Source organism: Triturus cristatus, chromosome 12, assembly GCF_964204655.1.
Source record: "Triturus cristatus chromosome 12, aTriCri1.1, whole genome shotgun sequence".
Taxonomy (NCBI): Eukaryota; Metazoa; Chordata; class Amphibia; order Caudata; family Salamandridae; genus Triturus; species Triturus cristatus.
The window spans coordinates 860,719,862-860,733,217 of NC_140595.1; the positions used below are offsets into that span (position 1 = coordinate 860,719,862).

Here is a 13,356-nt window from a genome sequence, read left to right on the forward strand (position 1 = left end):
GGCTTTGTTGGGCCGTTACGACCGGGCCCTGTGGGAGTCCCTGCAGCAGTATGCAGACCTGCTGCCCCGGGACAGGAAGGAGGACTTCTTGGAAACAGTGCGCGAAGGCATGCTGGTTTCTAATCAGGTGATCGGCGCGGAGGCGGATGTCTCCTTGTTGGCCGCCCACGCCTACTGTCATGGCGTCCACCAGAGGCGGCATTCGTGGCTGCGCCTGACGTCCCTCAAACCAGAGGCGCAGCACAGAGTGGCCAACCTGCCCTTCTCGGGGGAAACCCTGTTCGGAAAACATGCGGATGATGAGATGGCCCGTATGAAGGCGGAGGCGGAAACCCTGACGGCCGTCAGGTTGGAGAAGGCCGAGAAGAAGAAGCGCCCATTCCAGAGGCGGTTCGGGTCTTCGGGCAGAGGGCGTGGGCAGGGTTCGGGACAGCAGCAGCACCAACAGCAGCAGTTCCGGAAGCCCTTCCAGAAACGCCAGAGGGGTAGAGGAGGCCAGCAGGCGACTACCACTACCAAGGGCCCGGCCGGGTCTCGGCCCTGAGCGGCTACTTCCCCCTCAACCGTTACCCACTCCAGTGGGGGGAAGCATTCAACTTTTTCCGGCAGAGTGGAGAAAAATTACTCCGGACAAGTGGGTGCTGAATATTGTTTGCAATGGATACAGTCTTCGGTTTATCAGCCCGCCTCCAGCGATTCCGCCGGTCAGCTCTCAGTTCCAGCTGAGAGAGCTCCAGGCGGAGGCAGACATCTTGTTGAGAAAAAAGGTGGTAGAAGAGGTACCTCTGTCTCAAAGGGGAAGAGGTCTGTACTCTCGGTTCTTCCTCGTTCGCAAGAAGGACAAGAACGAGTTCAGGCCCATTCTGGATTTGCGACAGGCAAACAAATGGATTCGCAGAGAGAAGTTTCGCATGCTATCGTTGCACCAGATTTACCCTCAGCTGCAACGGGGAGACTGGCTCTGTGCCATAGATCTACAGGATGCGTACTTCCATGTGCCCATAGCACGGAAGCACAGGAAGTTCCTGCGATTCCAAGTCGGCGCCAATCACTATCAATACACAGTACTGCCATTCGGGCTAAAGTCTGCGCCCAGGACCTTCTCGAAGTGCATGGCGGTGGTGGCGGCACATCTGCGAAGGAACAAGGTGTTTGTCTACCCGTATCTGGACGATTGGCTGATCAAGGCTTCATCCTTCTCGGAAGCGCAAGATCACTTCCGATGGACGTGCGCTCTCTTGCACAAGCTGGGGTTACACGTCAACATGTCCAAATCGGTCCCAGGGACTACAGTACCTGGGAGCCTCCATCGATACGTGGTCAGCAAGCGTGTCTCCTTCGGAGGAGAGACGGTTATCACTCCTTCGGAAGGCTCAGGACCTCAGGACTGCTCCATCGACGACAGTGAGGAAGGTGTCTTCTCTACTGGAATCGATGGCCTCCTGTATCTTCCTCACGCCTCACGCACGGCTACACATGAGACCACTGCAGGAGTGCTTGGAGGATCAGTGGGATCAGAGGACAGGCTCTTGGGACGACAAGATACGACTGTCGCTGCATGCTCTTCAGTCTCTGAAGTGGTGGTGTCCGTCGGAAAACCTCCTCAAGGGGGTTCCCTTCCACAAGGACATTCCCACGACGAGTGTCGTGACGGATGCGTCTCTCCAGGGCTGGGGAGCGCATTCCGGGGACTTGCAGATTCAAGGAAAGTGGTCTCCTTTGGAATCGACGTACCACATCAATTTCCTGGAACTCAGATCTGTCTTCCTGGCACTGAAGGCCTTCCTTCCGTCCTTCCAGACCAACTCGCTGCTGATACAGACGGACAATACAACCACGATGTATTACCTCAACAAGCAGGGGGGGTCGAGATCGCGCACTCTGTCGCAGGAGGCGCAGGCGATCTGGCACTGGCTGCTGGCCCGAGGACTGGCGATTACGGCCACGCATCTGCCAGGGGTGCAGAATGCTCAGGCGGACGCCTTGAGCAGGCTGATTCAGGAAAACCACGAATGGGTCATAAACGACGAAGTACTAGGAGAAGTCTTCGCAAGGTGGGGGACTCCAGACGTAGATTTGTTCGCCACCGCCGAAAACAGCAAATGCCGAGACTTCGCATCCAGGTACTACCAGCGGGGGACGCTGGGGAATGCGCTATGGATCGATTGGTCAAACAGCTTTCTGTACGCTTTTCCACCCATTCCCCTGATTCCGGCAGTGCTCATCAAGCTGTCCCAGTCCAGGGCGCGGATGATCCTGATCGCCCCGGAGTGGCCCAGGCAGTGGTGGTTCACGGACCTACTTCACCGGTCTCTCCTTCCTCACATGCGGTTGCCGTGCAGGCCGGACCTTCTCACGAAGTTCGGGGGGCGGATGGTGCACCCAAACCTCTCGTCTTTGAGTTTGGCGGCATGGCTCCTGAAATAGTGCAATATGGACATCTGAATCTACCAGGCGATTGTATGGACATACTGAACGAGTCTAAACGACCTTCCACTAGGACATCCTATGCTTACAAGTGGAAGAGGTTCTGTATCTGGTGTAAGTCCAAGAACTTTGATCCGACGACATGTAAGGAAGATGTCATCCTTCCGTACCTTTTACATCTGGCGCAGTCTGGCCTTAATTTCCAATCCATTAAGGTTCATCTGGCTGCTTTGACTGCTTACAGGAAATGCCCTTCACAGACTTCCTTCTTTCAGATCCCTGTGGTCAAGGATTTTTTGGAAGGCTTGAAGAAAGTGTTTCCTCCCGTCAGACTTCCCTCGCCTTCCTGGGACTTGAATGTGGTGCTGTCCAGACTGATGAAGGAGCCTTTTGAACCCATTCACAAGGCTTCATTGCAGCACCTATCCTGGAAGGCGGCGTTCCTAGTGGCCATTACATCGGCCCGCAGGGTGAGTGAACTTCAGGCATTATGTTATCAAGAACCTTATACTGTATTTCATGCTGCTAAGGTTGTGATGCGTACTCACCCTAAATTTCTTCCTAAGGTTATCTCTGACTTTCATGTCAACCAGACCATAACTTTACCTACGTTCTTTCAGAATCCCTCTTCGCCAGCGGAAAGGTCTCTCCATTTCCTGGATGTTCGGAGGGTGTTGAAATTTTATCTGGATAAGACCAAGGATATTCGTAGGTCTGACCAATTGTTTGTTAATTATGGATCAGTCAGGACTGGTCTTGCGACCTCTAAGCAGTCCATTTCTCGGTGGATTGTGTCCTGCATACAATTGTGTTATCAAAAGGCTAATAAGACCTTAAGGGGTAAACCTAAGGCTCATTCCACCAGGGGCAAAGCTGCCACGACGGCTTTGCTGCGTAATGTTCCTATTGCGGAAATCTGCAAGGCGGCCACATGGAAGTCTGTCCATACCTTTGCTGCGCATTACTGTCTGGACTCGGATGCCAGGGCAGATGCTCAGGTTGGGCAGGCTTCGCTGCGAAATTTGTTCGCACAGTAGTGGTTTTGTCTTGTTTGTTCTCCACCGCTGTTGTTGTGTGGGAATGGGCTTGCCATTCTATTCACTAGATTATGACTATACACAGAGATCCCCTACTACAGAAGGAGTAGTTTATTTTCTGTAACTCCAGTTCTGTAGTAGGGGTATCTCTGTTATAGTCATAAACGCCCGCCCTCCTCCCCGGTGGAGAGATAATTATTCATATGTAGAATGCTACAGGTCTGGCGTGCTACGCCTTCAAAAAGAACTGAAAGTAAATGGGACCTGCTGGGCATTCTGGGATACTGGGGAAAGTTCTGGAAATCTGGAAAGTTTTCTTAAAGGCACAGTATCCTGTTCTAAGCCACATAATGGCAGCCTATGGGGCTTGTCTGTCCACTCCTTCCTCTCTATCATTCCAGAGGCTTTTGCTGGTAGAGGCAGGGTTTTTTCCTATGTGGAGAAAAGCTGGACAGGCAGTGCTGTTTTGTGGATGTTGGTGGAATTCTAGTTGAAGTACTGGACAGTGTAGCCTGTGGGTATAGGCTGCATTATCTGTCTTTAAATTAAATTCTCTCTTAAAGGTGTATGCAGGTCTGCATGATTTGTCACCTTTAGAGATTATTTTTTATTGCTCCGGGGTCCACGCACATGGGCGGGACTATTCACTAGATTATGACTATAACAGAGATACCCCTACTACAGAACTGGAGTTACAGAAAAGAAACTACTCCTTCTCTGTTCTTCCTCTAGGTTCTTCTAACGTCCTACAACACTGGAGCACTAACACCGCTTCTCCCTCGGACAAAAGAAACAAAAGTGGCACAAGTAAGTGTTTCATTCACACTCGACACTGTTTGGGAAAGGGTGTGGGGGAAGATCACCACCTAAGAGTCAACCGTCACCCAGTGTGTTTTTCCGGTATATTGAATCCGGTCCCACGTAAAGTAACTGTGGAAATGCGCGATTCAGTGCACTCTGCTATAATTAATAGTGACGGTGCAGTGGGGGCTTGTCTGACGCTCCCTCAATCCTTCCTGTTATGATCCGTATACGGGCACGCACCTGCGAAAGCCACGCTCCTCTAGGACTGTGGCGGAGCCTCTGCTGGGTTGTTGGCCTCCTGACGTCTTCCTGCTTGGCCTCCATCGCTCAGGAGTCGTGGTCTCCTGCCCTTCTTCTTGAGTTGGCTGTGGGGAATCTTCCTCCTCCTGTTGGCGTTCTCTCGATGGCGTCCAGCGCGTCTCTCTCTCAGCGTATTCCTCTTCTTCCTCTTCACTTTCCGGACACACCCCGACAGGCCTTCCTCTGCGCTTATTGGTTCTTGGACTCCCCTGACGTGGTTGCTGGTATCCAAGGAATTTCTGTAGTTTCCCCAAATAAAGGGACCACGTTCTCTGAATGGTGTAGAGATCGTGGAGAACGAGGCTTGTTCCACATTTCACGTTCCTTCTCGGAGGGGCTGTAAATACAGAAGAGGGGCGGCGTGATGAGGCAGAAACCAGCATTCCTCGTCAATCCCAAGCACCTTGAGGCTAGAACTCCGGTCCTCCTGACAACATAACGTACTCAGGAAGTATTCTGCTTGCAGTACATTTCTTTGTTAGCATTTTATCATGTTCAAGGTTAAAGAACACCGAGTACGTTGCCCTTGCTTGTTGTCTGGTTGGAGACTGCTCTGAATTGAAAAGACAAGCAATCACATAAGCATTGCACCTCCGACACTGTGCGAATGGAACCAAGCTTTGATTATATAAACTGCCTCTGAGGTACGTTCCTCAGATGAGCGCTGCCTTGGATTATCCTGGAACATTTGCCAGTTGCTGAGGTGCAGCCCTGCTGACTCCAGTCACTATCCTGCAAAGGGCGGTGTCCTGTTGTACCCCAGACTGGCTTCCTCCTAAATCTTACACAGGTATGGGGAGTTGGGCGTCCCAAGCGATCTGGCAGACAGTACCCTCACTAGGCTTTCGATGGTATAGGCAGTATGAGGTAGGAGGAAAAGTTTGATATAGTCTCATATATTCATGTAATCCCTTTAAATGTTCTAATGGTTGAATTGTGGTTTTTTTTTACCATTCTTGTAATGCTGGTAACAATGCTTTCTTTCCTCCTACTACTAATTGCAGCTCAAGTTTTTTACACAAGAATACAATGGTTTAAAAAAAAAAAAAGTGAAATGCCAGTTTGTATCTTTCTTGTGTCTCCCGTGGGCATGCCTAAGTAAATGATGAAAGGGTAGATTTGTTTCCACGATTTCCTTTGGCCAATTAGAGTGGTCATGTTCTGAGGTTACTGATACCATCCGGTGCTCTAGAAGGTTAGGGGTCCAGATGGCGCACTGTGAGCTAGCTAGGAACTGAAACAAAATACTCTAATAATAGAAGCCATATTGTTGTCCAGATACACAGTCCTACTTGATTAGTAGGAACCTTTTGACAAATTATGGTTATCATTTTCACACATAATATGCTTATGTCCACGCCTCGTGTGTATGAGAAAGTGTCTTCGGCTGTGTTTTAACAGGCTCGGGGTAAGATCAGTGGAGGGAGCAACTACAGTATGCGTGCAGGGGTGCGGCATACAGTTTACAAGCTATCTCCTAAAATATTTGGATCAAGTACTAATCGAACTGCACAAAACAGAAATGGTAAAACTCGATTCCTCTTGTCAGAACTACCAAATGGCAGCTTGAAGCCCTTCGCTGCACAATAGAAGGACGTTCACAATAGGGAAATGTGACTAGTCCACAGAACGTCAATGCCTTTTCCACCTCACCAGTAGTGTGAAAATCTCTAAATGGTGGAATTGCTGTTGGACTTTTATGGTTATTGATAACACCTTTAGGCCTATTAGAAGAGTGATCCTTAAGAACTTTGTTAATGCGAAGAGACGAGCACCAGCCAATCTCCTATTTTCTAGTACATTTAGGCACATTGACTAATGTAACACCAAATGCACGTTAATATCGCACTTTAAGGTTTGGGAAGTACTAAATAGCACTTAGCTTTAATCTAGCCATAAGCATTTGTAAAATAAGTCCCAAGATGTGTGAAGTAATAAGCTATTAAACACGTTGTTCTTCCTATCACCCATATTACCTTTAGGCGCATCGGCCATTGTCCCTTCTATTACACTTTAACAATGCAGTTTAAGGTATGGGGAGCAAAGAAAGAAAAAAACATTAACCATGTCACTTCTCTCGTGAATTAATATTACTGGTTGTTCTGTGATTCCATGTCTTGTGGAGGGTTTAGTCCCAAGTAAATCAATAATGTGCAATATTGCATAGGATTATAATGCTTTTAATAGTTAGAGTTTTTATTTTTGATAATGTGATAATTGTAGCATATTTTAATAGCTCGTCATAATTCTTCAGCAGGTTGTATTTAACATCAATTGTATGGGTTTATGAAAGGAAGACGGATGCAGTTTTTAAGTGATGAGGACTAAATGTGTATAATATCTGAATTACAAAACAATGATTTTGTCTCCACTGTTTTGCAAGAAAGAAGACGTCCTTTATGTACCCTCTCTGTCAACGGAACTGATGTTAAAATGTTGGCTGACTCGGGGTCCCCATTCACTATTATCAGTGACAAATTATGGGAAGAACTCTTTCAGCCTAATGGGTTCAATCTAAACCCTTCAACTGTTCGTCATGTTGGGTACGGTGGAAAAAACATTGATGTGTTAGGTGAATTTCATGCCAATTTGTGCTTTAAAGGTAGTAATGCACAGGGTGTAATTTATGTTGCCAAAAATTACACATGTTTGCTAGGATGGCATGACCAGGGAAATCTAGGTATCATTTTAGATCCCAATGATCCTCACCAGGTAATATTAAAAAAAGATTTATTTGGTGTGCAGTCTGTCAAGGAAGAAACGTGGGAGGCCGTATATCCTAAAATGTTCAATGACAAGTTGGGTCTTCTTAAGGGATTTAAATATAAAATCAGATTACTCAATGTCGCAAAATCGGTAGTACACAAAGTCCGCAAAGTTCCTTTAGCTTTACGCGATGCACTTAAAAAAGAATTACACAAGCTGTGTTCTAGCGATGTAATAGAACCCATCGAATCCTCTGATTGGGTTTCTCCCATTGTTTTGGCCCGTAAGGTAAATGGGGCGTTGCGCATGTGTGTTGACCTTAGCGATTTGAACCGTCACATTTGGGTTGATCAGCACCCCTTGCCCAACATCACTGAGATGACTAGCACTCTGAAAGATGGTAAATGGTTCAGTCTACTTGACATAACTTCGGCCTATCATCAAATTGATTTACATCCTGAGTCCAGGCATTACACTGCGTTCATCTCCCCAGAAAGTTTGTACCAATACAAACGGATGCCCTTTGAACTTGCTTCTGCATCTGCAGTTTTCCAAAGGATTGTAGAAGGCATGTTCAAGGACATACCCGGGGTGGTGGCGTTTCAAGATGATGTGTTGGTCTACGGTTCCTGTCCAGATCAACATAATGAAAGGTTGAACAATGTTTTTTCCATTTTACAAGAAAAAGGTGTCGCATTAAGTCTTGAAAAATTTAAATTAAATGTAACTTCTGTTGATTATTTGGGGTACAGAATATCTGCAAATGGATTTGAGCCCAAGGCACCTTTAGTTAGGGCTATTGAAGACTTCTGTACACCTAGTGATAAAGGTCAATTAAGGTCTTTTATGGGTCTCATCGAGTTATATGCAAGATTCGTACCCAATTGTTCAAGTAAGACTTTTCACATGAGAAATCTCCTTAAAAAGAATGTTGTTTTCAAGTGGAGTAATGAATGCGCTGAGGAGTTCCAACTAATCAAAAAAGAAATTGCTCATGCTATTCCGCTCAAATCTTTCGACATCAATGACCATACCATAATCATGACTGATGCCAGTCAGAAGGGTCTTGGTGCTGTGCTAATGCAACATAGGAATGGTAAAGATGAAGTAGTAGCGTTTGCTTCTAGAGGTCTTAAGGGAGCTGAAGCTACGTACTCAGTAATAGAACGTGAAACGTTAGCATGTTGGTGGGGCATTGTTCACTTTAAACAATATTTATGGGGCTCCAAGTCCACTGTATGAGTGGACCACAAACCTCTGGTCCAACTTTTCACTACGAAAGGTGGGGACAAAGCTACTCCTCGAATGGCCAAATGGCAATACAGGCTTTTAGAACGCAATTATGATGTTGAATATATTCCAGGCATACGAAATGTTTTAGCGGACTGCCTGTCTAGGTTGCCCAGCAGTACGCATGAAGTGAGTAATGATGATGATAAGGATTGTGATTCTGACATTTTCTGTTACGCTGTGTCTTACCCCAATGTAGCCATTTTAGAAGGTGAGTGGAGAGATGCCTGAAATTCACACAGGTTGGTCAAGAGCATGTTCTCACGATGATGATCTTGGTAAATTCAAACATTTTTTTGATGAACTTTCTGTTGTGAATGGTTTTCTGTATTGCTCTTCTTGACTAGTAGTTCCTGTGAGCATGAGGGACCTTGGTTCATGAAGGCCATATAGGCATGCGTGCCATGGAGAGGAGAATTAGAGAACACTTTTGGTGGCCTGAGTTAGATAAGCAAGTAGAGCATTTTGTGAGAGACTGTATGTTCTGTCCTGTGAGAAATCTCAAGTGACAGTTCCAAGTCCAGTTCAAGCTGTAAACGTGCCTTCCAAGCCTTGGTCAAAACTTGCTGTTGACATCATTGGACATTTAACTCTGTCCAATAATGGTATTTCCGAATATGGTATAGTCCTAATGGATTACTACAGTCGTTGGCCAGAGCTGATATTTATAAAAGCTTCCACCACTGTCTGTGTGGTAGAATTTCTTGAATTTCCATTTGCTAGAGAAGGTGTTCCCGATGAAATAGTCTCTGACAATGGTTGTCAGTTTACTTCATCAGAATTTGAGATTTTTTAAAACTTAAAGGGAATTAAAAATACAAGAACCTCTCTTTACCACCATAGGAGTAATGGTCTTGTTGAGAGGTTTAACAGGGTGATCAAAGATAACACACAATTATCAAAAGCAAATAGATTGAATTGCATAAATGAAATGAAGAAATTGCTGTGGGCAATACGCACCACTCCCAACTCGGACACAGAAGTTTCCCTGTTTATTTTACTTGGGGGTCGGCTTCCTTCTTCAAAGTTGTTAAGGAAGTGGATAGGTGCGTTTGCCATACCAGCTGATAAAATAAAAGAGTTAAGCAAGAAAAGGGTAATAGCCCAAAACAAGTATGTCCAACATAGTCCACGAGAATTGAATGTGAAAGTGGGTGATCGAGTCAGGGTCAAATGTTCTCGGATATTGCCCAAGGGCGAATCTAAGTTCTCTGATCTCAAATCTGTTGTAAGAGCTAACAAGAGTGCTGTACAATTGCAAGACGGGAGATGGTGGAATAAAAACAAGAATCCCATCCTCGTTGCCAGTGAAAGGAAGACTGATGCAGTCTTCTGATGAGTACGAAATATTCTTTGCCACCAAAACAGAGCAAGGACCACTGGACCATACGGCACAGCACAGCAGCGCAGCGCTAACTGACTCTCCTTCCTGAGCCTCTAATTCTAGAACGTTATCCCGTCACGGGACAACACAACATGTAAAACCCAACAGTTTACTGAAAATGTTTATAAGATGCGTTATAAAGATTTTCTATTGTAATTGTTTTTATTAACCGAACAATACCCTTGATTTGATTTGATTTGACTCCGAGCCGGAGGGGTAACCCGTTCGCAAGCGGGTCCTCTTGGAACCTTTGGCCTTTGCAAATTATAAAAAAAAACTTATTTTTCTTTTTTTAACTTTATTTTTAAACAAAGACACATTTCCTTAAAGGAAGATAGTCTGAATTTTCAGACCAAAGTTGCCTTTATTTAATTTAGTCAGAGACATGTTTGTGGCTGTTCCTAGAAGGCCTCCTTTCCTGTGGCAGCCTGCTGTCGAAGCGAGTCCGACTTACTGCATTAATAATGAGGTAGTTGGATTACGACACGCTTCAGTTGGGATTTTATGATCTGACTTATTAGTACATAGGTCAGGTTGTAAAATTCTTTACTAGGCTCAGAAATACTGGTCGCAAATTGTGATTTCTTAAATCAGGCCCCATATACGTAAAACTTTGAGGTTATTTAAAGTTTGCCTTTTGCAACGTTCATACTCACATTTACTTTATTTTTTGAGTAAATTTTTTCTACTTACGCAGGATTTGTCAACACTGATGTTCATCTGGCAAATGATGACGAGCCCGCGACCATTTTCATTGACCACATGGGAGCCGAGATCGAGGAAGGCAGCACTGAGCCTGACATGGGTAATTCACTGATGCTTCCTATTTTACATGGGTGTAGAGATCGAGGAGAGCACGCTGAGTCTGACGTGGGTAATTCACTGATGCTTGTTATTTTGCATGGGTGCAGAGAGAATATGGAAGGCATCACTGAACCTGACCTAGGTAACGCATTGGTGCTATCTCGCCTCTCCGCTCTTGATTGGCGCATTGCTGGCAGGGTGCATTATTATGGTAACACACTGGGACTGCCTCTTTTTCTGATTTGGTCAGTTTTGTTTCTGTGGAGAGGGAATGCAGATGGTATGCCACACCTGTGGAGCAGACTGAAGCAGCCCGGCATACAGTAGTGCAACTCGTCCATGGCTGTGGCAAATGCAATTCTCATACTGGTAGCTGAGCAGGTGGAACCTTGCGTTGATCAGAAGTGGACATGATTGGCCGTGCAGCAGACTAAGTGGCGTTCTTGCGCTAACAGACAAATAGTCCTCGTAGAGCCTAGTACAGTTTTCAGTCTCTCCATTACTGTGAGAGCACAACACTTCATTATATTGAGGTTTTTAGGTCTCGCTTGGCAGCGTGCATGCGCTGCTCTAGGAGGACCTTTAGCTATCGGTCTGCTCATTTTCAAGCACACACTCGTGCTTGTGACGGCATCCAACTTGCGGGAGCGAGCAGCGGCGCACATGCTAATAGGCTGTTGCTCGCTCCCGCAATGCGGATGGCACCACAAGCACGAGTGTGTGCTTGAAAACAGCTGCTGTTACAGTTTTCACATTAGTCATTCCCTCGTTTATGGCTCTCTCGCCTAAGTGTCTCCGGGTGGCACCACAAGAACGAGCTACTACCAGCTGCGAGCCAATGCATCTTAACTTGCACCACAAGCACGAGTGTGTGCTTTGAAGCAGCTGCTATTAGTTTCCTCATCATATTTATTCTATTATGTTTCACTTTCCTACTACCAGCTGCGGGCCAATGCATCTTAACTTCCCGCTCGAAAAAATATTTTTGGGTGGAGAAAGCCCTTTTCTCTTATACATTTGTGATATCTGAAGATGTTATTCCGTCCCTCACTCACTCGGTCTTTCGCTCGCACTGTCTCTCGCTTTCTATCTTTTTTTTAAATTCCCCCCTCACTCACTCCGTGTTTTGCTCGCACTCCGTCTCTCGCTTTGAACCTTTCACACGTGGTACGTGTAAGTAAATGGAAAAAAAGTGCTTCCATTTTTACAATGCATTAAAAGGTATTGAGAGTAGAAACTATGTCGATTTTCAATTTTAAAACTGAATTGTGTCCTTAATGATAGGTAGGTGTGAGTTCTATGCGTCACAAATTCCTGATGCGCGCATTATATTTATCGCCGCGTCTCTGCTTTTTTTAAATTGATATACAAAAAATCAATAAATCTTTCTTTACTTTACATAAGCCCTCTCTTCAACTGATTCGTCCACAAACAGGGCATAACCCAACACAATGCAATTCTACTAATACACAAGGATGTGGCGTAATGAACAGATCAGTTGAGTGGGAAGCGGGCAGACCGGTAAATTATGTGCGAGTCACGGCATCTGCTTACTAAACTGCAATTTTGTGCAAAACAGTTATTCTCTCTATGCAGCTTGAAAGTTAGTCAGTTTCTGTTTGTTTTAACCCTGTAGCTGCTGCATGCGCACATATTTTAGGGGTTAACTGTTTATTATTAGCGTTTTCACATACGCTTACATATATTTACAAAATGTTTAAGCACTATTTTGTTAGGTCCCTCCTTAGCGTTTGTTTGCCCCTTAATGTGTCTATGTTTGGATTGGGGACTGTTTGGTAAAGAAAACAAAGCATGGATAAAAACAATTTTATTGCAACTTGCTTTGGGACTCTGCTTCAATGTTAGCATGTACGTTTAAACAGTATGTTTCAAAATAAAGCAGTGTTACGTTGCGTATTTCGATACACTTTTTACAAAAAATACTATTACAGCTCGACCACTATAAAATCTCTCATGCAATGTTTTTATGCAGGTACAATTTTGCCATTTTTGTAAAAAAACATCACCCCGAAGTGAAACGACATCAGTCACATTTGCATCTCCTTCCGCTGATAAGGATCTTTACAAGGTGCAAACATTCCTCGTTATTGTGCCAGGGAAGAGTCCATTCAAACACATTTAGTAACTCTTGGAACCTTTCACACCACTTCAGACTTGATGGCGGCTACACTTGGTAGGCTTTTCGCAGCAATTTGGGTCGGGTATTCCAGATCGGCGGCCTGTCCTTTTGCTTTAACAGTGAAACGGAATCGACAGAAAAACGTACTTTTAAAATTGGGCAAAAGCTCCAGCTTGTCAAACTAATAGTTCATGTAAATCCCTGATTCCGTTTTCAGATGTGTTTTATTCTTATTTCTACATTACTGCAAATTGTAACAAATCGTACATTAAGCGTATTGTTCTCCTTCGAAACACTACCCTACGCAGAACACAAAAATATTATTTACACCTAGTACTCTGGTGGGAACGGGTTTGCGTGTTGCATATATGTAACAACACCATTTATTTTGGGGGTTGTAGCCAGAACACGTGGTACGTGTAAGTTAGCCGATTAATAAAATAGTGTTTGTGCGCAAAAACACT

General features: G+C 45.2%; 1 protein-coding gene across 4 annotated transcripts in view; it reads left to right on the plus strand.

Moving 5' to 3' along the window:
- LOC146783123 (uncharacterized) overlaps positions 1-13,356 on the plus strand; it is a 124,751-nt gene that overhangs the window by 34,918 nt on the left and 76,477 nt on the right. For 3 of the 4 annotated variants that reach the window (XM_085637088.1, XM_085637091.1, XM_085637090.1), the window contains 2 exons: positions 4,197-4,271; positions 10,646-10,753. In XM_085637088.1, coding sequence (XP_085493214.1) covers positions 4,197-4,271; positions 10,646-10,753 — 183 coding nt within the window. The remainder of the gene's footprint in view (positions 1-4,196; positions 4,272-10,645; positions 10,754-13,356) is intronic. The other variant, XM_085637089.1, reaches the window with a different exon arrangement.